Source organism: Betta splendens, chromosome 6 (genome assembly GCF_900634795.4).
Source record: "Betta splendens chromosome 6, fBetSpl5.4, whole genome shotgun sequence".
NCBI lineage: Eukaryota > Metazoa > Chordata > Actinopteri > Anabantiformes > Osphronemidae > Betta > Betta splendens.
The window spans coordinates 11,669,706-11,696,832 of record NC_040886.2 but is presented as its reverse complement, the minus strand read 5'-3'; the positions used below and the strand labels follow the sequence as shown (position 1 = coordinate 11,696,832).

The following is a 27,127-nucleotide window of genomic DNA, read 5'->3' as shown; positions in this document are numbered from 1 at the left end:
TTCGTTCTTTTAACCCTTTCGGCGGACGGGCGGGTGGTGCGCTGTCGCCGTGCCTGCTTTGAATTGAAATCAGACGAGAAAGGGGATTAAAGAGCGGGCGAGTTGAGAGAGAGAGAGAGAGAGAGCCCTCGTTCGCTTTGCCTCCTGTTGGAAACTCTGATACGACTTGTGCCAGGGCTGTGCGTGCAAACAGCAGGACACAAACACAGGCGGCGCTGCCAATTGTGTCAGCTGAACCGCTCAGATTCAGCGAGTACGTGAGAAATACGCAGGCGATACTATCCTTTCAACGCCGGGATGCCGATTTATCCGCCGTAAGACTTTGTGTTTTTTAAGGCATGAGGTAACCCGGAGCAACTGAACACTGATTTCACGGATCAAGACGTTTTAAGCCACGGAATCCTAGAGATGATGTTTAGATTGAAATATCTGCTGGATTTAACGTCACAAGCTTCTTCATGTGGACTTCCTAGAGTCACATGTACTTTAGGTACTTTGCGTTAAGTGATTTTAGATCAGTCCTAAATAATCACCAGATTCATAAAAGCCTCATAAGGATGAGGTCCATTTGTGCAGTCTTTTTATTCTTGCAGCTGAATTATGCTGATTAAAACTTGAATTTATTATGGGAGAGTTCAGCCTTCTTATAGTATGATACAGGTGATGCTGCTCATCAAATTATTACGTTACGTGGAGCTTCATACTGTCTTAAATGAATAGATGGCCGGTTTGATGCCTCGCAGACGTTCATGAAGCTTCAGATCTATTGTTGGTTCTGTCACCTGGAGAGAGCTCATATCGCGGAGGCCGGGCCCATGGTGTCACGTCTGATTCTGCAGATGAGCCCTGACGGGCAGCCATGATTTGACGTCACCAACAACAACAGACACGGCGAGAGAGGAGGAGAAAAAAAGGCTCCTTCCACACCTTGTGCTGCAGAGGAGGTGTATTTTGGTCAGAGTGCCTCGTGGTGTCAAAGACGTCATCGTCTCAGGGGTGTGAACCGCGAGCAGAGTGAAGTTCTCTAGCTCCCTGTCAGAACATCCACTCATCCACACTGATGTACCCGCATCCTCCGCCAGAGCCCAACTTCTGACGGATGCAGCTCTCAACCGGCCTGTGATGAATTCACAGTGCAAAACGCTCACACTGAAATGTATTTAGAGCTACGCGCCCCCCCCCCCCCCCCCCTCCTCTTCATAACCTCACAGCTAAGACGCCAAGCCTCCGACCCGACGACGCTCATCCCCGGTAATCTCTCCGAGGCGAACCTCCACGTTTTCAGCTGTGCATTTTCCTGCTCACGCTAAAGATTTGACGGCAGCCAGACTTCCTGCTCAGCGGGGGGGGCACGTTGGTTAGCCTCTGATTCGGCGGTGTGAACAGAGCTGTGACACATCCCGCTAACACATCCATTTTGCCACTAATTACTTTTGTAGTTCATGAGGCAGCTGTACACAGTGGACGGGGCTACCTGATGTCGCTGAATCACTTGTTGATTTAAAGGGCGTTATGAGACACGGGAACATGGTGGGAGGGCATGAGCCGATAGTGACGGTAAAAGCCTTAGCGGCGTTAGCACAACTGTCATCTGTGAACACTGTCGTGTCATGACCACTTGATTACCGGCAGGCCATTACAGCGCCTGCTATTCCAATATCTAATTAAAGCCTCCACAACAGCCCCTAATAAGTGAGGTGTGGAGTTGATAAGCAACCAATTCGGCAGCTTCGAGCCTTCTGCTTCATTAAAAGCACGTCGCGCAAATCAGGAAATTCAACATGGAGGACATCAAAGTGCCCACTCTGCAAAATGAGTAACAAACTCCTTATTAGATATGCAGCGATCTCCTAGGATACGGCCGACGTACACAATGATCGCCCAGCAAAGCGATTGTCCGTGTAACGCTCCTGAATAATGCTCTGCTCAATTAGTGCTCGCCAGAAGGGCAGGTGTTGGTTTGCATTGCGAGATGTGAGAGAACAGAAGGAGCGGTGAAGGAGGCAGAGGAGGAGTGGAACCGTTTCAAGGCTTGGAGCGCGAGAACGTAGCACTCCTCAATATGAAGAGATCAAAGTGTCTGGAAATGTGTCATACTTCATAGGATGTAATCGTGAGTGAGCGAGGGGTAAAGAAAAAAAAAATAGGACTTGCAGCGGATGTGAGGGGCGGCAGGTTTCTAAGCTGCACTGGAGGCACTTTCCTAAATGTGCCGAGGTAGGAGGAAGGCATGGATCGGTCCGGTGCGAGGCTGCGGCGGGTTCGCGCCGGTTCATCGCTGTCGCAGCCCACGCACGCACTTGATACAATCGCAGAGACACCAAATGCCACCAGAATGTCAAACTTGGCAACCAGCGAGGAGGAGAGGCACAAACAGCACAACAGGCGACGCAACCTCTGCGTCAAAATGCAGATGGACGTGGAAAAGCTGGGCTTTTTTTTATTTTAGTCCAAACACGTGTGGGAAAGGAAATGTATTAGAGTCTTAAAATCATAAATCTTTTTTAGATTCAGACGTTTACAGACTCATTTTGTGGCTCTTGCACGTTTATCGCTCTTGTGCTAAGCTAAGTCAAATAGCGGCTAGCAGTACTGTGCTAGCTTGAACATGACGTGGTGTAGTCCTTCTCAATTACCTTGAAAACACTGTGTATTTAACGAAATATTTTTCAAAAATTTTCTATCATTTTTAGCCCAAAAGCCACTGAATCTTCAATCCAACATCGTCATTGTCCGTGTCAGTCAAACATTTTTTTTTTATCTATTTATTATGATTGTTTTGCATAATAAGGAGGATTTCAAGTTGTTTTGTTGTGACCTGTAAAGACAAACCTAAAAAACAGTGAATATCTTATTAGCCAATTTAAAATTCTCATCTGCTCAGAAAGCACAAAGTACATTTGTTCTTGAACCTAACTCCGGGAGCTGGAGGTGCCACGGGACTCTAAGGGTTAAAGTCTAAAAATACACTGAGTTTGACATATCAGCGCAGCATTTTTTTCCCAGCATCTCTGACGTCATTGTTGAATTTCCCACCATCTCCTGATTAGAGCCAAAACAGAAATAATAAACCATAATAAAACGAGAGGGGTCCACATTCATCTCTTAGGGTTTTGAAGCTATTTCCTTTCTTCCCAGCTCTGCTCTCTGTTTTCTTGCAGGCTGATGTTAGTGGGAACAATGGCAGACGTGGCATCTTTTGCCATCGACAACTTTGTGATCACACTCTGAATTTGAGAAGTTTTACATGCTCCCTCTCAGGAGCTATAAATAGCCTCTGAGCTACTGTAGTCTGTTGAGTAAAAGTCACACAATGCAGATGGAAGAATGGGTTATATTTAGAAAGGAGGGGAGGAAGAGCAGCAGCTGCAGTGTAAGATATCTGAAAATGGAAACCGCTCCCAGGGGTGACAGCACTTATTCTCTCCACTTTAATTATTTTCCTTTTAATATATTGCACACAACAGCATATAGGGGCAGATCCTGCAATATGATGAATGTTGTCTCTGCTGTGCTCGATTAATGTGTGTGAACCGGTTCTGGTCCTGGACTTGGTCTGGTCCTTGGTCCATGATGTCTCTGTGCACTGCATGGCGTTTTCCTGTGTTTTGACAAGATGCCTGACAAAATCATGACCACAGCCACGCAGGTGCGCCCCTATAACACACTATCAGGTCTTGAACGGGAAGCACGCGTCCCGTCGGCTGGGCGCCTACGTTGTGTGCCGTTATTTTTAAACCACCTTCTCAGCGTTCCTCGTAAACAACATGTCCCTGGAGACTTCGAAGGCAATCACAGGTGAGAAATCACTGCCAGCGCCGACGACAGGAATCGTGAGATGTCAAGTGTTTGGATGGATAATAAAGTGATTAGTCTAAGTCTCGGAGGAAAAGAGCAGGGGTCAAAGGACTAATGATCGATCGCCGCCGCTGCTGCTTCTGCTGCAGCTGCTGCTGATGGTGGTGGTGGTGGCTTCACTGCACATGTGGAAACACACCACCTTTTAAAAACGTATTATAGTAAATGCCTTAGACATGGCTGAATCCATGTTGGAATGTTATGTGTCTGATTTACCTGTTCCTTGCAGGGCTGAGAACATCACTGTTCTCATTAGAAACTGCTTCTGTGCTGTCTCATAGCAACCTAAAAATAGAAATGTCCCTATTAGGCTGTATAGCTGTGATGGCTGCTACAAGTTTTGGCCTCTTTAATTGTGCAGTAAATACATATAGATGTGAAATATTTTGCTCTGTCTCCTAATTTATTGCCAAATGAAACGTGTCAATCAAAGACACATGTAAAATAACATTTTGCATAAATTTATATATGTTGATTTCTGAATAAGTCTTTCCAGTCTTTTGTTTGTTTATTAGTGAATTGACTGTATTAGATGGCAGATCACAGCATTAAGTAAATTTTCAATAAGCCATACGCAGTAACCAGCTATTTATATTTATTACCCCCTTATTTCTATTAGGCCCAACAGTGTGCTTTCATTTACAAATTGCCCTTTTGAAATAATAATAAAGCACACACGCGCGACATTTACACGTCTCTGGGAGGTAACACTCATTTTGTTTGTGTCCTGCAGATACGAAGATCAGGACAGAAGTTTTCATCAGCTGCAATTTATTTTGGTCGACTCTGACGTCAAGAGAATACACGTTTCATTCAACAAGCAAGAAAGTAAGTTATTTATAACCCGCGGCGGCTCCAGGTTGTGATCCTTGAGTGCGCAGCGAAAGGAATACTCCCCATTGGACTGATGTAGTGTGCCTCCATAACAAAAGCCACACAGCTCGCGTGTTATGGTGCCAGAGACGCGCGGCGCGCCGCAGCCCGAAGTCGGACGCGTCCGTGTGAAACGCCGAGAAAAGGGCATTTTGTGAAGAACTGACACAAAGTTTTCGGGTTAGAATAATTACATTTCTTCGATTCCTTTCTCTCTGACGCGTCAAACACCGGCCACTTTGGACATGGAAAACCTCTCCTCTGGCAAGGTAAGAGGATTGACAGACACCAGGTCGAAGCGAAATGCTTCAACTCGGTTGACTGAAATTATTACAAACAAGAGTTAATGAATTCAACTTCATGTCGGTGTATTGCGTCGCTTAGCTCAGGGGAGGCTGGTGAATAAAATAATAATAATCTATCACGTGAGGCGCCGCATCGTTCATATGAATTCATCATATGTCAAATAAATTGAATTAAGATCCCATAATTTAGTGGATAATTAGGAGACAGACCCAACTATTTGTAGTGGAGCGCGTCTGCGTCGCCAGATGATTCAAATTGAGAACCATGGACAGCGACCCTCGCGCCTCGTCGTGTGATGTTATTTAATGTCGCGTGTCTCAACCACACATGTTCGGTATTTTACATTTTAATGACAATAGCCTCGTTAGCGTTCAGTCGTTAACGTTTCATTGTTTCAGTAGAAACGGATAAGAAACGGCTGGCGCTTTATTAAAGCACTCACAGGTTGGTGGGTGCTTTGGTTCTCGCTCTCTCTCTCTCTGTCTTCTTCCACAAATATGACGGAAAAGGACACAAGAGGAGAAAAGTCGTGTTGTGACAGCGCTGAACAGATGGCGTTTGGTTTGAATTAAAAGCTCATCGTGTGATTGCAGCGCGTGGGGTTTGGGAATCTAACAGGTTACCTCGCTGTCTCCTGCACGCACACATTGTTGCTCTTGACCATTTTCCTCATAGCAAACACAAATTTCTGCACATTGCTGCCATGTGTACAAAATGCAGCGGAGCTATTATATAAAGATTAGCTAAATCAGAAATCTATAATAGGAAGTTATACATTATATGTTATAGCAGACTGCCACCTGCTGGTGGTGACGGTCAGAAAACACAAACATGGTGACACTGTAAAGGTTTTAGAACGTAAAATAAATGACTTTAATGCTTTGTTCAAAGGACTGTGAGCTGTAAGTTCAACACTGAGGAGATCTGTGACTGGCTGGGAAATGGCGGACATTCTGGAGCTGCGCACGGACGGAAACTCTCTCCTGAAGGCCGTGTGGCTCCGGCGCCTGAGACTCACCCGGCTGCTGCTGGAAGGCGGCGCATACATCAACGAGAGCAACGAGCGCGGCGAGACCCCGCTCATGGTGGCCTGCATGTCCACGCACGCCGACCAGCAGAGCGTCAGCAAGTCCAAGCTGGCGAAGTACCTGCTGGACAACCAGGCAGACCCCAACATACAGGACAAGGCGGGCAGGACGGCCCTGATGCACGCCTGCATTCACAAGGCCGGACACGAGGTGGTGGATCACCTGTTGAGCAATGGAGCGGATCCCAGTCTGGAGGACCGGAGCGGCGCCTCCGCGCTGGTTTACGCCATCAATGCAGATGATAAGGAGACGCTGAAGCTTCTGCTGGATGCGTGCAAAGCCAAAGGCAAGGAGGTCATCATCATCACCACAGACAAGTCACCGTCTGGGACTAAAACGACCAAACAGTACCTGAACGTGCCCCCGTCCCCAGAGCTGGACGACAGGTCCTCCCCGGCCTACTGCACCTCCCCCTCCGACATCAGCGTCACGGCGTCGCCCGCGCCCGAACAGGAGCAGCAAAACACCGTGTTCAGCTTCCAGACGAAGCTGAAGAGCTCCAGCTCGGCCTCGAAGCTCGCCAACGGGCCGGCGTCGCCGACGCGCCGGGCCCCGAACCCCAAGCGCGCCCGCCTGCCCCAGCTGAAGAGGCTGCAGTCGGAGCCGTGGGGCCTGATCGCCCCGTCCGTCCTGGCCGCGGCCGCGGCCGGCGAGGAGGGCAGGAGGGCCAGCTCTGACGAGGACGTGGTGGCGGGCGTCAACGGGCTCTGCCTGAGCAAGAGGGCGGCGCTGTCTCGACAGAGCAGCGTGGACGGCAAGGACGGCCTGTTCCCACCGGTGGGCGACCAGGCCTGCAAAATGACCAGCTCGCTGTCCGTCCCCCCGGCGTCGAAGGCGTCGTACGAGCGGACTCTGGGTCAGCACCAGCACCAGCACCAGCCGCTGGCGCGGCGGAGCACCGTGCCCACGGAGCAGGAGAGCAGCGGCTGCAGCTCCGGCCTGGTGAGCCTGCGAGACACGGTGCACCGGAGGCGTCTGGGGAACGACCACTATGACTCCGACTCACAGCTCTATTCAGACTCTGCCATGTTAGACTCGCCTAAGGTCCCAGTGGAGCGGCGGAAACTAAACACCTCCCCGCTAGCGATGCTGACCAGCTCCAGAGAGTCTCTAGACAGCAACGCCAGCACGTCGTCCCCCAGCACGGCGCGCCGGCGCCCGCCGGGCCTCCTGGAGCGGCGGGGCTCAGGCACGCTCCTGCTGGACCACATCTCCCACACCCGGCCCGGCCAGCTGCCCCCCCTCAACGTCAACCCCAACCCCCCCATCCCTGACATCGGCGCTTGTAGCAAGCCCTCCTCACCCCTGGCCACAGGTTTCAGATCCATAGCCCCAGTAGCACCCAGCACACCAAAGAGAGGCGGCCTCAAATGTAAGAAGAAACTAGTGAGGAGGCACTCTATGCAAGTGGAGCAGATGAAGCAGCTTTATGATTTTGAAGAGCTGGCTCATTAGCTGGTGGAGATCCATAAATTCAGTTGTGTACAGTCGCGGCCATCTAGATGTCAAATAATGTGTGATTTATAAAATATATTTATTAAAACTGAGCAATATAGACAAATAGGTTATCTGCAAGTGTCACACTCAACTTGTTATACTTTGACTTTACAACATCTGCTGTATGTGTATTACAGTTTGAATGTAAATGCCAAGACATGGTACTTTTCCTCTCTTACATGATAATGTAACGTGTAGAGAACATACAGGGTCCATTTGTAGCCAGCAGGCCACTCGGGTGCACTTTGTGCATATGTAATTAGCACCACTGATTGACTTTCTTTGAAAAGGAAAACATATGGTGCACTTGTCTGAGATGTAGCTTTGAGTTTGATGAAATTTGACTGTTTGTAGCAAATTTGTACAAAGTGCCTTTGATATGAAGAAACCTAAAAAGTGAAAGGATACATTCAATGTTTTAGGATCATTTTTAATTCACGAGGATGTAACCAAAATGTCTTTCATGTATGTACTGTTGGTCGTGTTAGAACAAAATGAAGTCTCAGACTATACAGGATGTGAATGAACGAACAATATGCCTTAAGAAGCAGGTAAACAACGGGCTATAACAGCACTTTATTGCCCAGTAAGAAAAATGACATGGTTGCTATAATTTAAAAAAAAAAATAAAATTTTAAAATTTAAAATTTAAATTAAAAAAAAAAGATTTGTAAAAGTAAATATAATTCGACAAGGGAAATAAAAAAAACATGAATGACATTTGAGCCCATAGAACACAGAGATGTTGATAAAACATGTGATTTAAAATGTCATTTCATGCTAATGGCAATCAAGACTAAAGATCATACAGCTTCCATAACTTGTTAGTGAAGCTAGTGCTTCTGTTTAAGATAAAAAAACAACATAAATGAATCCATAGTATTTTTGCAAGTAGTTTGTTGTATATTCTGAATAAATGTATCACGTGAATTTCCGTTTGTTTGTTTGTTTACTCATTTGTCACATTGAGCAGGGGCTCAGCTGCTCGCAGCCTCACAGATGCTCGGCATGAGCGCATCATTCCTTCCTCGGGCCTCTTGGCAGTCCACCGGTGTGATGACGAGGGCGGCCGCTGATGTCACCGGGCTTATGTCAGACATTTGAAGCTACCACCGCCACGGAAATGTTTTCCCACAGAGCAGGAATCAAAGGACACAGTGAAATGTCCAGAGCTTAAATGTCAAAGAGTCGTTCAGAGGTTGAAGAAAGAGATAAAGTCCCTATTATTATTATTATTATTATTATTATTATTATTATTATTATTATTATTATTGTTATTATTATTATTATTATTATTATTATTATTATTATTATTATTATTAATATTATTATTATTATTATTATTATTATTATTATTATTATTATTATTATTATAGCTGACAAACAATAATGAATGAGCTTTAGCTGCTGAATATTCAGCAGCTACAGACACAGATAGCTCCCTCAGGAATCTATGGATTTGTAAAAACAAGATCACCTTGTGTCAGTGCGTTGCTTTCAGTGCTGCTGCCCCCAAGTGGCAAACATTTGAAAAACTAAATCAGCCTGTACTGTACGTATATCACAGACATCTAGTGCATGTCTCTGCTGCTGATGTCACAGGGAACTGCCTGCTTGCTTCCTTAATTATTAGTTCTTCGTGTCTTATCACCTATTATTAGTGTGTAGGATGGAGCAGACTAATGAAGCTGAATGGAGTAAACACAAGTTCCTTTCATGCTTTCAAACAGCCACTTGTAAGTGTTATTAGTGCAGTGGTCGGACTGTAAGTGTGAAGCCACTGCTGAAGGACAGTGTTGCTGTGGGGGGCAGATGATGATAATGAATAATGAATCATTTCTAATATTCCCCCAGCAGAGGTCGATGTAGACTCACCAGCGTGGTCTCTGTCTTATGAAGGAGTCCAGTAGATGGAGCACATTCATTACATCAGGCGCAGAAACTGGGTTTAAATACACAGCTACCATTTAAGTCCGAGTACACTCAGTAGGTACTTTAAATAGAACTAAATTATATCCTAAACTCCTGCAAGTAAACTAAGCAGTATCTCTGGTGTCACACAGCGAATGATGATGTTAATTATGTGGTTTCTCATTTTAGTCAAGTTTCAAGCTGCAGCTAATATACATTTTATTCATCACATGACATTACATGACAGTAAAGTGAAAAACTAACTATTTGACCCATTTGTGAGAATGAAAACTAAATTTAGCACTTTGACCTCAGGTTTGCCGGGTGACATCTAACAGCAACCGCTCTAATTGTAGAGAAGTCATGAGCGTTTGACCTTCACTACAATGTCATAAACTTTGAGGAATTTTATGCGTATGTTTACAGATCAGATTTTTACAGGATTTAAACATATTTGACCGTTGTCTCTATGGACGCCCTGCTCCTAAACGAAACTGTTCTTTAGAGGTGACCCGGCCATGTCTTCTGCTGGCTTACTACCAAGGCCATCATGTGACTGCACCGGCCACTTCCCAGTTATTCTCCCAGTATGGTAGCCCTCCCCTGCTAAATTTAGAGAGCCCTCTGCCGAGACATTTTGAAATGTGACGATCCTCTAACCAGCCGAGGGATGAGTTGAGATTTTTAAGTTTCACCGCTATCGTCTATCTGTTTAATGTTTACTTAAGCCAAGACCTTTTCTGTTAAAATAAAACCAGCGAGGTTATGATGCCTTTAAATACCACTCAGAACTATTCCATTTTCTGATCTGATTGTGCTGCACGTTCTGCACTACACACATGGAGTAGCACACATTAATCCCTACATATGTTAATGAGTAATGTTCTGTTTTATGTTTGTGGAAGTAATAAATAAATAAGCTACTTCGGAAAATCTCATAATTCAACAAATATGAATATTGGAACATTTTAATAATACCCAACTCTGTCTAAAGTGTAAGCTGTGTAAAGTGTAAGTGTCAATGTCATGAGGGTGTTTGTCATTAAACTTAACCTCTGCATGAGGGTGGTGCGTGAAAGACGTTCTTATATGGAACTTGAGGAACTGAACTGTTGTGGGTCAGTAAACCGTCTTCACTACTGATAGTAATAGTGAAAGTGGTGCGTCATGTGTGCATGGTCACTGAAGCGTGTGAGAGACGCGGGTCTGTGCACGGAGACGTTCATAAAGCGCAGACAGTGACCTAAACCTGGGATCATCCCGACTCGAGTTCACCCTGCCTGGACGCCTGTGTGGCTCTGACGTAAAGCCCAGCGCGTCCCGCCGGGGAGGGGGGAGAGGGGCGGTACTGCCGCCGCTCACAGCGCCCACTATATTGCAGGGAGCCTGAGAACGCTTTGCCCCCTTTTTGCTCTGACTTTCGTCGAGTCTTCACCGCACACTGAATCGGGCCGGACAGTCATGGCTGGATATTTGAAAGTCCTCAGCTCCCTCTCGAGATCGGCCGGCGCCGCTTTTTCCAGAAACCCCGCGGTGCTGGCGTCGGCTGGGAACTGCCAGACTTTGCAACAACGAAACTGTGAGTGGATGGCGATAACCGGGTCATCTCCAGCATCAGTACTTAAACGCCTTTTGTAGCCACGGCTCGGGCTTGAATTAGCCACTGTTAGCTAAAGCTATAACATATCAACGCAGCCGGAGAGCGGCTGAATGAGAAGCCGGTAGCACTAAGCTAACGCTACCATGCTAGCTAAGGCTACAACGGCTAGCCAGCCGGGATGCTGCTAATCGCTTTAATAATTAGCAACTTAGAGTCGACTGTGCTAAAACACTTACTCTATTAATAGTATTTTATGGTCGAGTGAGTGCAGGTTATTTAGATACCGAGGTAATACAGCCCAGACTAGCTAGATGAGAGCGATCGTGCGGGGGGAGCCGTCTTTGTCTTCCCCATCCAAAAGTTTAACAGTTGATTATGTGAAGATATGCGCTCGTAATAATCAATGAAAGGTTCATTGACCAAAACCTATCATCAAAGCTAAACGTGTTTTTGATTATTTCTTTTACGGGCGAGGGAATGAATCGAGGTGTGAATTGATGGTGGAGAATTTGGCAGCAGATGAATCAAATGCATCTTCCATTTTGAGCCGTATAGACGGAAACGTCCGTGAACGCAGCCGAAGCGCGAGGCTCCGACCGTTGCGCCCGCGTTGAATCAGCGGTTTGCGTCGAGACCGACGAGCGGGTTTCTCGGTGGTCATGTTTACAGCGCGGCGGCGACTTGGCAAACTTTTGCCAAGGTCAGCTGCTGCATACGCGGCTCCGTTATTGAGAGCAATGGCTGCCGCTGCTGGTGCCTCCTTTTTCTGCGTAATGTTGTCGCCGGGGCCGCATCCGCGCTGCTGCAAGGTGCCTCCGAACAGTTGGCTGGAAAAATCTCATTATATGAAAGTGCATAATTGTTACATCAACGCAAACAGCCCTATCAACACCGATTGTTCCTTTTAGCCCAGTTTATCACATGGGCTCTGCAGACATCTACCGTTTCATACGCAGGACTCCGCAGCTTGATAATCCCCGGTGTTAGACACCAGTCCTCACGTGACCAGCTGCTGTTTATGTAGAGGTGGGTCAGTTGAAGGGCACTTTGGCTCCTGGTGTGATTAGTGCTGAGTGATAGTAACCCATTGTGCACTGTGGGCCTGATAATAGGGCTGATCGTGTTAAAGCATGTGGTAAAAGAAGCAGATACTGTAGGCGTGGGATCGGTGCCAGTAGAATGATTGACAATGTTGATGGACGGGGTTTATTGCAGTCACGAGCTGCACTGTCCTTGCTGAGACCATTTTGCTGTGACCCATTAACAGATGCATGTTGGACGGTTATCACGTGCATCTACTGTAAGGCAGCCAAGGTTAAACTGCAGCTATGTCCTGTGACGTTTAACCCGACCGCAGCTTCAGGTTGAGTGACTTCGTGAACCCGACGCATGCCGGCTCCTAATGGGATTTAAGACGAGGGGGGTTAAGACTTGTCTCTGTGTTTTAAGTTATCTACAGAAGACATGCAGCCAACCAGCCAGTCAGGTTCTCATCATGAGACACATACATTCAACTGCTAATCCTTGCAGGTTTAGAATGAGTTGCCGGTTCTATGGAATAATAAACACCACACAGCAATGCATATTCGTCCAGTCAGTACTTGTTCAGACTCCTCCTCATATTCTTAGTTTCACTATGTTGTTGCAGTGTTTAAATATAGAGATGCCCCTTGTCACTTGTATGTTCTCTATCTGCACAAACTACTTTTTTCTTTTTTATTTTATTGCTTGGTTTCGTCTCAAGCTCCTGTGGAAGAAGAGGCTTATGTCTAATGCACATGCAGCTGATGTGTCAGAGCCCACGTGACTGTGGCTGCTCACCCTTCAGCGTCCAGTTCGCTGTCTGAAGTTACGTAACCGGCTCATCTCTCGTGTGCCCCCCTCCTTCTGCACTGTGATAGTACAGGCCTGTTTTAGCACATCCAGGCTGAATAAGTAACCCCCTGCCATGCAGTAGAGGTTAATGACTTACCCATGATGCACTGCAGTAACTACTTACTGGTCTTATGGAAGCTAGAAGGGGGGGGGGCATGTTTGTCATTCATCTTTTCATGAGATGCTTCCTTTATTCCGAAATACAGATACAGAATGTATTTGTTATTGTCCACTTAAAACTGGGTACAGTAACACACAGCAGTGTTTTTTTTTTTACTTTGGTTATTTGCTTGATTATCTCAAATTTTGTCAAAACTCACTCACAAAACGGCAGGAGAGCTTTAAGACACTGAACAAGCAGTGGGTTTTGTCTTGAAGACGATTAGGGTTACAACACCAAGAATTGTGAAGCATATATGCTTGTATTATGTGATTGCAAAACATAATTGTAACTTGGAGCTTACAGCTCTAGGTTATTTTCAGTTCCTCTTGGACACCATGTACAATATCTGCAATCTTCAGGCTCCTGTGTCACATTGATTCGTTGGAATACAGCAGAGGCTGTTTAGACAGGTGCTATGATTGCTTTATGCTCCCAGTTAGGTCAAATGTCTTTATACACCCATGCTGATTTCATAACTCAGAATAAATATGTTCCATGTAACGTGTGGGTTGCATAATGGTCCTGCTATGCGCCACATTTTATGGCATTATTCTGTAAAGGTGTTTGAAGTATTGAAGTGGCTCAGAACACAGGGATTCACTTGATCTTCTGTACCTCCCCCTGTGCTTTTCTGTTTGCTGGAATGGTCTCGCTGGCAGGACTCCGACACTAAGCAGAATGAAAGCGGATGTGATTAAACGACAAGACAGATGCTGATCTGTGTTGATGCAGGTGGAAAACTTGCACATACTAAAACAGTTGGGACAAGGCTCTTTCAAAAGACGCTGGAAGCGTTCGAACAAATGACACGTTTAAAAAAGTGTACAGGTGATGTTTCTTTTGAAGTTAGACCTTTTTTATATAATGTGGGGACATATGCCAATGTTATCTTACAACTTATGTTGCCCCTGTAGCAGTCACAAATATGATACATGAACCCAAGAGGATGTAAATTCTCAATTTGTTTAGAAAGCTGGAGCCAGCAAATGTTTGGTATTGTACTAAAATGATCAGTTAATGTTTTAAATCAGTTTATCAGATATTGGCATGTGTATAATGATGAAAGGATAATGGAAATTTAGTCCTAAGTGGAGCTGAAATTGATTCATTATCATCAAAGGTTTTCTGGACTTTCTTCTAAAATGTAAGAATGAATGTAAGAATAGGCTAGAAAGTGAAATAAATGAAAACTTCATTTAAATTACTTAGCTATAATTGGTAATTATTATTGATCATAAGTAAATAATGAGAGTAATGAATGCCCAAGGAATTGCCTTAAAATTGCCTGGTGAAATTGAAATGTAAATATTTTTTTTCACTTAATAAAAGAACAACCATTTTGACCCTCACAGTATTCTGTAAGGCTATGTAGTTAAATCCTTCTGTGTGTGTGTGACCAACAGATGCTGACAAGCGCATCAAAGTGGCCCAGCCAGTGGTGGAGATGGATGGAGACGAGATGACCCGCATCATCTGGGAGTTCATCAAAGAGAAGGTGAGAAAGTGACTAAACACACTAAACACTTGTGTTTCACATAGGAAGGGGCCTGTTTTAATGCGTCAGACTAACACGTGGACGTGTGCATACATGATGCGAGGGAGGGGCTTTGTCATGTTTCATTCAATCACTGGCTGACTGCTGTGAGACAGCAGATGGCGTTTTGGCTCAGGAAGAAAACATGGAGTATATTCAATTAAAATCCCTAAATGTTTTCTGACATCTGACGTTTATATTGTACTGATAAAAATCCTACATGCGTGCATTGCATAAATGTGTCAACATCTAAAACAGCACAAGACCTATCTGCACCACATTCACCATCTACTGGTTGATCACCATCCACCCATAGGATAGAATACTGACATTAAAGCCTGCTTTTTGTGCCTTTTCAGCTCATCCTCTCCAATGTTGATGTTGAGCTCAAGTATTACGACCTGGGTCTGCCTTATCGCGACCAGACTGATGACCAGGTTACCATCGACTCCGCCATTGCTACAAAGAAATACAATGTGGCAGTGAAATGTGCCACCATCACACCTGATGAAGCCAGAGTAGAAGGTATGGAACAAAAACAGTAGGAGTAGTAGTAGGAGTAGTAGTATGCCTGATTAACAGATGTTAGAAGGTGCTATGATTGGTTGGAAAACTCTACTTGAACTGGTTCTATTTAAAAATAGACAAATATATTCTAGGACTTTCTTCTATTGAAATGTTTTGTTTAAGCACAGATGATTTAGGTAAATGACCTTTTTCAGTGACATGACATTCTTATGTGCAGAGTTCAGCCTGAAGAAGATGTGGAAGAGCCCCAACGGAACCATCAGGAACATCCTGGGCGGCACCGTCTTCCGTGAGCCAATCCTCTGCAAGAACATTCCCAGGCTTGTTCCAGGCTGGACACAGCCCATCACCATCGGCAGACATGCCTTTGGCGATCAGGTCAGTTTATTATTATTATTATTATTTATTTTTTTTTTCTTCAAATGAACCCAAAATAGCCAACCGTAAATGAAGTCAAGATGGATGTGATTTCTTAATGAAACCTAATGATGTTTGTGCTTTCTCCACAGTATAGAGCAACAGACTTTGTTGTTGACCAACCCGGCAAATTCAAGATTATCTTCTCACCTGCTGATGGAAGTGCAAAGACGGAATGGGAAGTGTATGACTTTCCTGGCGGTGGCTGTGGAATGGGAATGTACAACACAGACGAGGTGAGTGCAGAGGGAACGCTAGGGACCGGTTACCTATAATTGTACGACTAAGATACCTACACTCTTTACTGTGCTACTGTTTGCCTTCTCGGCACAGGCCTGTTTGCTTTATCATCAGAGGTCACGGTGGATAACTTTCAACTTGTCAGGTTGAAGGTTGTTGACCCCTGTTCTACTGATAAAACCCACGTGTATTTTTTTTCCTCTGACAGTCCATTACAGGATTTGCACACAGCTGCTTCCAGTATGCCATTTCCAAGAAGTGGCCCCTGTACATGAGCACGAAGAACACCATTCTTAAAGCCTACGACGGCAGATTTAAGGACATTTTCCAGGATATCTTTGAAAAGTGAGTCTACTTTTTTTTTCTTTTTTTGTGCTGCCAATATTAATCGATACAATGTTTAATCTGTTAGATATACATTAAAAGCATGGTCAAAATAAATGTATGAATTAATGTATGTATTTTTTTATAACAGGAACTACAAGCCTGAGTTTGACAAGCTGAAGATCTGGTACGAGCACAGGCTTATTGATGATATGGTCGCCCAAGTGCTGAAATCTTCTGGAGCTTTTGTGTGGGCTTGCAAGAACTACGATGGAGACGTACAGTCTGACATCCTTGCACAGGGTCAGATATTTTGAAAAATTATGAAAGTGTTACCAAATACAAAAATCCTGTAAGAATCTGAGCAAATGAGAATCCTTTGTTTCCTTGTGAAGGTTTTGGCTCTCTCGGGCTCATGACATCAGTCCTTGTGTGCCCTGATGGCAAGACTATTGAGGCGGAGGCTGCCCATGGCACTGTGACCAGGCACTATCGTGAGCACCAGAAGGTTTGTAACCATTCGTCTTTGTCAGTCCGATGGCTCTGTAATGGAAAGTATATCAGCTGGGCAATGAAATAGAAAATGTGTGACTGACTTTGCAAACGGACTGTAAAGCAGAGTTCTACTGCCATCACATGGTCAGACTTTAGAAAGACACGTGTTTAGCTGCTAAAGCGAAGGAACAGCTTAGCTTCTAAAACATGATGAAATAAAAAGTGTGTAAACAGAAACCTAGCATTTTAAAAAGCTAATACTCTGCTTTGCTTTCAGGGAAGGCCGACCAGCACCAACCCTATTGCTAGCATCTTCGCCTGGACCCGGGGCCTGGAGCATCGTGGCAAACTCGATGGCAATCCCGATCTTATAAAGTAAGGGAGGATGTCATCCATAGTTTGCCAAGTTTGTTGGAGGACGTTTTTTTCTGAATGCATTTGTTCATGTACAGGTTCTCGCAGACACTGGAGAGAGTCTGTGTTGAAACTGTTGAGAGCGGCACCATGACTAAGGACCTGGCTGGCTGCATCCACGGCCTGTCCAAGTAAGTGTCCCAACATCTTGCTAGAAATGAAGATTTTAGTAATAAAAACAAGGAGTTAATGAGATTTACTAATTTGCAAAGGTTAAGATGTCCCAAGCAGAACATTGATCAGTTATAACCTGTGGATATTTTTACAATTAGTTGTCTTAAGCAGTAATGTCAAGCTTTGAGAATTTGCTATTTTATTTTATGGCACTGTAAATAGACGGTTTCTTCCCAAACAAGTTTGAATATTATAAAAACTATTTGCCATTATTCCACTGACATATCATAAACTAAGCTGTTTGTGAGTATATTTTGCAGTCATCAATATTGCAAATAATCATTAGTTGGAGCCCTAATTTGAAGTACGTATCCATTGAAGCCACGGAGCATCATTGTTTTGGGACATTAAGCCTCAAATAGCAGCAAAAATGATGAATGTCACTGGCTTCACTGGTGGAATTTCTTCATTTAACTCTAAGGAAAATATTTGTTTTGACAAAACCCACTACAATCAGTCAGATACACTGACTTAAGGTAAGATGATATTTTACTGTAACCTGAATCCGACCTCCCAGCATCTCACGCAGGCTGAGAAGTCGAAATGTGTTCCAAATAAATCTTTGGTCATAGTATATATTAGAAATGCATTTATTTCAGTGGGGCTTTGTGGTAAGTTGGGCTGCATGTACTGTATTAGTTTTTGGTGCAGATCCTGGGGATTTAAAGGGATTCATAACATCATGAAATATGAATGATAAAGAACAAACCCACGTATTACACAATTGCCCATCAGATCAAGGACTCTCTGAAGCCCTTACAATAGAGTTGGCCCTGGCAGAGCTAATGTGGCCATATTTGATAGGCTTTAAAACGTTTTTAACAAGGCATTACATCCTATATAATTGAAGGCAGCTTTATATATTTAATATAAAACCATGAAATTTGGTGGTGTGTAAAGGAATTGCTATTTTCTTTGTAGCATTGATGTTAAAATAATGAACAATATCAACTCATACCCTCTATTAATAGTGTGTTGTCTGTAACTAAACTGTGGGGCTTTTCTAACCTGCTCTCCTTTCTCTGCCCTGTCAGTGTCAAGCTCAACGAGCACTACGTCAATACTACAGACTTCCTCGACGCCATCAAGACAAATCTGGATAAAGCTCTCGGCAAGTGAAGGAACTTGAAAGAATATGGTTAGCCTGGAGCTGGCAGCGTCACTCTTATGTTTTTGTACCTCATTTTTAACTTAAAGGTCAATAATTCACTTGCATTATGTCTGAAGGATAATTAAAAGTTGTCTGTAGGATTACGTAGCGTTGTGGTAGGTTCTAACACAACCGAGAGCTGTCCTTCCACCTGGCACCTTCCTCTCTGTACCATTATTCAAAAGGTTTTATATTTGTGATGTGAAGTACTGTATTCAATGCTCTATAATGCCTTGGGGCAGGACTGAAGCATGTGTCATACACATTTGCCAATAAATACTTGGTTTTACCCATTAAATGGAATGTTTTATTTTCATATATAAAAGTAAACCTCGACTATTTTAAAGGTAAATAAATTTATTATTTTACAGTACTGTCTGGTACACAACATTGTACGTACATTTCTATCCACTTTGTCTCCACTAATGTCAATACAGAAAGCCATGTAAGGGAAACATTTTCCCCTCTTTGTGTCATCACTAAAACAGTGATGGAGTGAACACAGAAGCCAAAACACTCATCAGATGAGCATGTTTTTTTTTTTTTTAACTGTTTTAAATACGCTCTATTAACTTTGCAAATGGATAACTTGTTCGCCGGTTACAAGTCTGAAAAGCTAAGCATTGGGAAAATGAATATATTGAGCATTTCCCAAATCATTTTCCGTGAGGTCCATGGCCTTGTCACATGTTGGGGGGCTGTCGTTCATCACTTGAGACCGGTGTACAGCGTGATGGATGGCATGCTCTCGCAGACACACTGGGGCACTTAATATTTCTGTCCAAGTTTTTTGGGACAGTTCTTGTTGAGATTCATCCATTTGAAAAAAAAAAAAAAAGGCGCTCATACAAATGCAGGGTTCGCATTTGCTTTTGTAAAATGCTGCAGTCTGCCGAAGGCCTGTGCAGGGGGAAATGGTGAGGGTTGTCGGAACAGAGGCTGAACCACACACTGTTCTCTGTGGTAATCTTTTGAAAGGATCTAGAGATGGGTGGGAGGGGAACCTGAATGTAATTTCACAAGGTCTGTGATTGGACCCAAAAGAAATCCAATGTCCCAGCATAACACAACAGCAAGGAAAAGAAACTGACGGTGGCTCTGGCTGCGAGACGTCATCCAATTCTTTGGTAACGGGGTCCTACTGTTAAAAAGGGAGCTTTGATTTTCTTTTCATTAGTGTTTAAAAACATTCCACAGAAACAATTACATTCATAGACTAGAATCAATACAAGGTGATGCTTGTTAATGCAGAAACATAAAAAGTTGACACAGTGGTCCAGAGTACCAGCCGGCGTACAAGAGGGCCGATACATTCTGTACAGTAATATACAATAAAACAGAGATTGCAAATCCAATGGAACATCATTCATTTTGCAGACATCAAATTTATCACAGTATAACTAAAAATGAACTATCAACCTCTGCGCTTCATAAGCTTTGGCAAGTGAAATGAGTAGTAACACTTGTTCCCCTGTCGAACCCTTCACATTAGTTAACCCCAGCAAACGCAGGCCGGGATTGTCCAACTAGTAAGTGCAGTATAATGTCAATATTTGCTTTTCTGCTTGTAGCTAAGAGTGTGCTTCTCAATTTCGGTTCAGTTTTTCAGCAACTGATGACATATATGCATTTGTATAGATATGATTTTTACCTAAAGGCTCCTATGTTAGTCTGCTTTTAGACAGTCTCAAATATAATATATTTATTCAGTAGATCTGCAGTGTTTCAAAGATGAAAAATATGAAATTAGGTAAAAAGTATACATTTCCAAATTTTTGTGGCATTGTGAGCGATTCCAGTGCATGTGACTGTGCAGTTTGCTGGGCATCGCGCCCCTAAAAGCACAACACGATGCCTTTAACACCAAAAAGACTACAACCAGTCCAGTTTTCATTAGTTCACACTTCTACTCAATTGGCGGCGATTTTAATAATTCATGCCGTGCTGAAACGCCCCGCGCCCTTCCCATACGTGCTGTAATACTCCATTTGAGATTGTTTAGCAACTTCTGGTGTGTTGTTGTTGTTAGCCCGGTTTTCTCGCTCGCTGAAATCATAGCTCTCCTCCTCATAGTCCTCCTGGCCCTCGGTGTCCTGGGGAGGTTCTGGAAGGAGAGAGCACGCAACTGTGAAACCCAATAAGTTCTCCAGAACACACACACACACACACACACACACACACACACACACACACACACACACACACACACACACACACACACACACAGAGCCCCCTCCTCCATGTCTCACTATCAGGCTCCACTGATAGAGACAGGCATGTCTAATCCAGGCACTGCTATATTTACTAAACACACAGGGAGACAGTGACAGAGAAACAACAACACACTCGGCCACTAGATTACAGTACAAGTCAAAGTGCATTAGGGACAAAGTGAGTGACAGTAATGTGACATGAAGCCCACCAAGTCATCCCAGTAAGACACTGGATACACGCCGCCCATCAACAGTGACAAGTCGAGGAGCGTGGGAGGACTAATTACCTTGTCCGTCTATGGAGGTGTCCATAATGCCGTGTTTGACCTTCATGTGTCGGCTGAGGTTGCCCTTCAGGTTGAACTTGCTGGTGCAGTAAGGGCACTTGAAGGGCTTGCTGCCGGCGTGGAGGTGCATGTGGCCGAGGAGGTTGTACATTCTGTTGAACGACTTCCCGCACACCTGCGACACAAGAGCACAGCCGTGAGTGAGCCCCGCCCCTCTCGTCCTTTCAAAATGGCCCCCGCCGCGCCCTCGCCCTCTCGCCCACCTTGCATTTGAAAGGCTTGACTGGCAGGTGGACAATCATGTGCGTTTTAAGGGTCTGCTTCTGGACAAAGGTCTTGAAGCACACGTGGCACTGGAAGGGCCGGACGCTGGCGTGGATCAGCATGTGTCGTTTCAGGTTGGCAGACAGAGTGAACTCTCGGGAGCACACGTCACATTTGAATTCTTTCATGCCCTGGGGAAACAAAAACAGTGTCTTCCAGTTAATTTGGATGAATGTGTGGTGTGGAGAAAATTAAATGATGAGTCATAGAGGAAAATACACACACAGGGAGAGTTTGTGTGTTTGGCTCACTACAACCTGGCTTCTGTAGACTAACTCTGGCTGTTGAAAGATTGGGGGAAAAAGTCCAACAATCGAAATAAAAAAACTTTTGTTTTTAGTTTCAACATTTACTTAACTTGTATTTTGCCATTTAACAAAAGCTCATGCAATGAAAAACGTGCTTTTCCTATAGAGTAAAACAGACTATATAAAGAAATGGAAAGAGAGACCAGAGTGATTCATCAGACACAAAGGGAAGTAGCTCTGCGAATGGCACACAACACAAAACACATGCAAGTGGGGGTTGAGCCACACACACAAAAAAATCTCAAGGCCTTTGAAGGCTATGTTTACAAAGCAACTGGTTTAGGAAAAAAGGCTGGGATGCAAGTGTGGAGCACAGCCCCGATTTCTGAGCGAAAGACGCTAAAATACCTCCCTCCTCCAAATCCCTCATTAATAATCACAGTTTGTATTTGAAATAAAGGTTTGATGATGTGCAGCTGCATTAGTTTGCCACGAACACATAGACCGCTAGACAAAGGCACATCACTGGGTTTCAGTACCTTGAGTGCGAGGGCGGGCGCTGCCAGTACCTTGTGAGTGAGGGCGTGCTGTCTGAGATGGTGGATCTGCACGAACTCCATGCCGCACTCGGGGCAGACGTAGGGCCGCACGTTCTGGTGCTTCATCAAGTGGTTCTGCAGCTGGCTGCGGTAGGCGAAGGACTTGTGGCACTCCGTGCACTGGTACGTGGTGGGGCCCTGGTGGCTGGTCAGGTGCCGCTTCAGGTGCGCGTAGGTGGGGAACTCCAGGCCGCACTGGGTGCACACGTGGCACTGGCCGTTCTCGTGCTTGTTCTCGTGGGTCCTCAGCTCGCTGGGGTAGGCGAAGCCGCGGCCGCAGAAGCGGCAGCTGTAGGGCTTGACGTCCGAGTGCTGCAGCATGTGCCTCTTCAGGTGGCTGGTCTGCGTGAAGGCCTTCTCGCAAACGGTGCACTTGTGCGGCCGGGTGCCCTGGTGCGTGAGCAGGTGGGTCTGCAGGTGGCTGGGCTGCTTGAACAGCTTCCCGCAGTGCAGGCATTCGTGGGGCTTGATCCCGTTGTGGCCCAGGATGTGAGTGACCAGGTTGTATTTGGACGTGTAGGATTTCTCGCACATGCGGCACTTCCAGCGCTTCAGGCCCTCGCCCACGTCCACGCAGTACGACTCGTCGATCTGCACGTTGATGTCCAGCCGGTCGATCTGCATGCGCCTGGCGAGGCCCTCCGGGTCGGACCACAGCATGGCTTGGCCGTTCTCCTCGTAGTCGCCCGGCAGATTCATGTCGGCCGACTCGTAGGCCACTTCGTTGGACTCGTAATAGCGATTCTCCAGAGGGCTGCCGTTATCTGCGCTTGTCTTGAGGTTCAGTGCCTCCTCCTCCTCCTCCTCTTCCTCTACCACCAACTCTTCTTCCTTCCTGTCTTTTTCTCTGCCAGTACTTTCGTCTTGTGCCTGTTCTTGCGGTCCCTCTGTTTGTGACCGGGGCGTCTCTCTCGCACATGACGGACAGTTTGCACAGGCCTGCTCCTCTTTCAGAGACCCTTGCTGGGCGACCGAATCCCCTGCCTTGCCAGGACTTCGTCCGCTGTTAATGTGGATGCAGGAAGGAGGGGCATCAGACTCCAGTCTCTCACCTTTAATCTGAGCGTGTGGACTCGGTACTTTGTGTGGGTGACTCTCTGATTCGGCGTCACTCCTGGGCCTCTTGGTCCTCCCTCGAGGCCCCGGCCGTCGCCTCTCACTGCAGTGGGGCTGGGGATCCGGGTCCCCAGCAGGCTCCGCCAGGTAATCCCCGTTGGCCCCAATCAGCTGGTCAGCGTACTCGTACTCCACTGCCTCGGGTGGAGGAGGAGGACACTCTCTGGGCTCTCCAGTGTAGAAGCCGTTGGGAGCAATCGTGGCCCCAAAGATTTCGTTCTGGGAGATGAGGCCGAGGACGGCTGCCTGAGCCAGAGATAGCACCACTACAGGCTCCGTCTGCGTGCCCACATCCACTTGGCCCTCAGTCATCTTGGGGTAGCTCCGCACCAAGCGACTGCTCTCCTCCTCCTGGAAGAAATCACATTAAAACGTACAGCATAAGTCAGGGGGAAGAAGAGCGGCTGCCAGTGAGACCAGCGTCTGCGTGTGTCTTTCCGTTGTTACAAAACCCGCCTTACACAATATTTCCTCATATAACCTCATTTCCCCATTGAAGCCTCATGATGTTGCTATCCTTCCCATTAATGCACACAGAGCGGTTTGTGTTGCTGTAATATTAAAACAATCACGTAATTAAGTTTTGAAGATTCAATTCTGCAGAGTGACACCAATAAAAAAAATCCTCTTTTTCTTTGCTAGGACTGCAGCAGTTGTGTTTCCCAGGGCTGGTCCGTTAAAGCTGCATTCGGACTACGCCTTGTTTCTTTGCTCTGAATCCACAGAAAATTAGATTGAGGAGATAAAGCAGATCTGTGTTAGCACCCTGCTTCCTTCCTTGACGGGCTTTGGAATAATAAAGACCACAACAAGGGATGCAGGTCCAGCCAGGATGTTGACTTCCGTGGACTGTCCTCAGCACTTCCTGTGGGGTCCCGGGACGGCCCTGGCTGACCAACGCCGGCTCATCGTGGAGCTATCAGTCCCATTCATGAGGAGCTCTGCATAGACACTCCTGCCGTAGCCGACTTCATAACGCCTGCCACACTGGGCTTGGGCTTCCTTAACAAGATGATATATGCCAGCAGGCAGACTCATATCCATAACAGACATTCGATTGAGCTTCGGGCTCATTTTGTATTCCACACCGATGCATACGACTCGCTAACATAATTGTATGGTTCGGAAGTGTTTCAGACCCACATGCGGATGTTTACCATGCTGCCTGTAAAAGCACAATACTGAAACTATGGACACGAAATTGTGGTTTGGCCAAAATGCCTCTTTGTGGTGAAGGAGAAGCGAGCATTGTCAGCCACTGGTTTCAGGTTATTTCCCAGCATGAACCGGACTGGCAGGAAAACGTATAGACAGGAGCTCTGACCCCTCGTTTCTTTTCAGGCTACGCACTAGTCTTCACTCAGTGCCGTGCAAGCAAGCGCTGCTTCTCTTCCTGACACAATACTGAGAGAAAAGAAAAGAGTGGATGGAGAAAAGGCAGAAAAGAAGATGAGATAGAGAAAGAATAAAGGTGTGTGTGTGTGTGTGTGTGTGTGTGTGTGTGTGTGTGTGTGTGTGTGTGTGTGTGTGTGTGTGTGTGTGTGTGTGTGTGTGTGTGTGTGTGTGTGTGTGTGTGTGTGTGTGTGTGTGTGTTGGGAGAGAGGAGCAGACCTGGATGCCCTGATAACCACGTCATTTATAATTACTGCTTTTAAAGTAGTCAGACAGAGACAGACTGTGTGTTTGTGAGAAAGAAAAGGAAAGAGACTGGGTGTGTGTTTGAAAGTGTGAGTGTGTGTATGAGAGAGAGAGAGAGAGAGAAGAGGGAGGGAGGGAGGTATGGAGAGAAGGAGAAAGAGCTGTGGGCGGGGGAGGAGTGGAGGGAGGGAGGGAGACGAAGAGAGAAATGAGATGGAGGGCCTGAAAGATAAAGAAAGAGGGGAGGAGAGGGAGGGGAGGGGAGGGAAGGGGAACGAGAGATTGAGTGAGCATGTGAGAGGAGGGAAGAGAGAAAGGAAAAGGAGAGGGAGGGGGTGTGCTGGAGGTGGAGGAGAGGGGAGGGGAGGGGAGGGGGGGCCGAAGAGAGACAGAAAGACAGAGTGAGTGAGTGAGAAAGAGGGGAAGGAGGGAGGGAGGGAAGGGAGGGAGGGGGAGCTGGAGAGAAGAAAAAGCACAGCAAAATGAAAGGCTGACAAAATGAAAGAGAAAAAGACAAATGACAAGGAGACAGAGGAGGTGGGCTCGTAATTGCACGAGTCCATACTTTCACATTTAAAGTTGCAACTGAAAGACACCTAAGGACAAACAATTAGAGTGGCGGCGGAAAACATGCGGCTCGGAAAAAAAGCACAACTCTCGTTCTTATCTTCCCTCAAAAGATGTTCCCACCGCAGTTCACTCAAATGAATGTGAAAAAGTAATCTCACAAGCCCCGGCGCTCGCACACGGACGCACACCGAGCGCACACGCCCGCTAACAAACTGCAAAACAAGTAGGCGCCCCCCCTCCACCTCCTCGCGGCTACGCATCCTCTCCGTCCCCCGCTCACAAACTCACCACATTGTTCCTGGAGTGATGTTTGAGGTGTTTCAGGGATCTCATCCTTCAGGAGAAATGAGTGGAGTAAAAAAATCCACCTCCTATTTATATCTGTGGGAGAGTGGGGCGGTCCCACGGCTCATCCTCCTCCTACTGTTGCTGTTATCAGAACTGACTGTGCCTGCCCCCCTCCACCACCCTCCACCCCACACACACACACACACACACACACACACACGCACGCACGCACGCACGCACGCACGCACGCACACACACACACACACACACACACACACACACACACACACACACACACACACACACACACACACACACAGCATCACCCCATTTCTTTCTCTTCCTCCCACCCTCTCCTTCCCATCTCACTTCTCTTTCTCTCTTCTTTGCTCTTAGACACACACACACACACACACACACACACACACACACACACACACACACACACACACACACACACACACACGCATACACATCTTATCTCCCTTTCTCACTACATACAATTCAGCATGACCCTTCAACACACATTTCTCTTTAAGGCACACAGGGACACAGGCTCTATCTTTTCTTGATCACACTTTATACTTTGCATTTCCTTTTTTCTATGAGCTTCTGCTCAAACGCACAAGCATTTATAAAAAAAACACCCAAACACTAATCAGTAGTTCCTCTCTGTGTGCACAGATGCAAATATACACATGCACAAACATGTTTATATATGTGTGTGTGTGTATATATGTAAGTATATAAGTGTATATGTATATATGCAAGCACACAAACGCAGGAGCACGTACACACTTCCCAACACACACAAACACTCAGAGACTATGGGTGGAGGTGCGTCTGTCAGTAGCACAACAGTCAGACAGATAATGTCTGAGAAACGCTGAAATTTTTAACTTTCCAGAGACCGTGTAGTTTGCTGCCATTATTTCTAGATTCAAACTAATTAACTATTGAGACAGCCTGAAGTACACTGTCTGAGAAATTCACAAGAAAAAAAAATGAGTGACAAAAGAAAAAAGGAGAAAGAAAGGAGAGAAAGGCAGTTAGAGAGAGGGAGGGAGGGAGGGAGACATGGGGGAGAATAAGGAAGAATGAAGCAGGGAGGGGGAGTGAAGCTGAGTGGAGGAAGAAGTGAAGGAGGGTGGTGGTGGCGGTGGAGGTGGGGGGGGGGGGTGAGAGAGACAGAAAGAAAAAGGGAGAGAGGAAAGAGAACCGGGGTGGGGGAGGGAAGAAGAGAATGCAGCAAAAAAGGAGGAAGAAGGGAAAGGAGAGACAGGAGGGGGGCGGTGAGTGAAGGGGGGGGGGCAGAGGCATAAGAAAGGATGTGGCAAAAGAAAGAAAAAGAAAGAATATAAGAGAGAGAAAAGAAAGGGGGGTGGTGGAGTGGGGGG

General features: G+C 45.8%; 3 protein-coding genes across 4 annotated transcripts; 2 read left to right on the top strand and 1 right to left on the bottom strand.

Annotated features, from left to right (window-relative positions):
* The first annotated feature begins 4,612 nt into the window (after nucleotides 1-4,612).
* ankrd34c (ankyrin repeat domain 34C) lies at nucleotides 4,613-8,556 on the top strand. Its single transcript, XM_029154827.3, has 2 exons — nucleotides 4,613-5,000; nucleotides 5,929-8,556. Exon 2 carries the CDS (start codon nucleotides 5,979-5,981, stop codon nucleotides 7,578-7,580), a length of 1,602 nt encoding a protein of 533 aa, XP_029010660.1. The 5' UTR covers nucleotides 4,613-5,000; nucleotides 5,929-5,978; the 3' UTR covers nucleotides 7,581-8,556.
* A 2,327-nt stretch (nucleotides 8,557-10,883) lies between these two features.
* On the top strand, nucleotides 10,884-18,745 carry idh2 (isocitrate dehydrogenase (NADP(+)) 2). The gene is made up of 11 exons (XM_029153721.3): nucleotides 10,884-11,112; nucleotides 14,575-14,666; nucleotides 15,065-15,230; nucleotides 15,451-15,611; nucleotides 15,743-15,886; nucleotides 16,099-16,235; nucleotides 16,366-16,517; nucleotides 16,610-16,722; nucleotides 16,987-17,084; nucleotides 17,162-17,254; nucleotides 18,332-18,745. Exons 1-11 carry the CDS (start codon nucleotides 10,995-10,997, stop codon nucleotides 18,414-18,416), a joined length of 1,359 nt encoding a protein of 452 aa, XP_029009554.1. The 5' UTR covers nucleotides 10,884-10,994; the 3' UTR covers nucleotides 18,417-18,745.
* Nucleotides 18,746-18,976: 231 nt separating this feature from the next.
* znf710a (zinc finger protein 710a) lies at nucleotides 18,977-25,878 on the bottom strand. Of its 2 annotated transcripts, none has more exons than XM_029153719.3 (5): nucleotides 25,731-25,878; nucleotides 22,059-23,585; nucleotides 21,211-21,402; nucleotides 20,948-21,122; nucleotides 18,977-20,551 (listed from the first exon to the last, which is right to left on the bottom strand). In XM_029153719.3, exons 1-5 carry the CDS (start codon nucleotides 25,773-25,775, stop codon nucleotides 20,382-20,384), a joined length of 2,109 nt encoding a protein of 702 aa, XP_029009552.1. In that variant the 5' UTR covers nucleotides 25,776-25,878; the 3' UTR covers nucleotides 18,977-20,381. The 2 variants fall into 2 exon arrangements, with proteins under 2 accessions (XP_029009552.1, XP_029009553.1); XM_029153720.3 differs by having other exon boundaries at nucleotides 22,089-23,585.
* Between the last annotated feature and the right edge of the window lie 1,249 nt (nucleotides 25,879-27,127).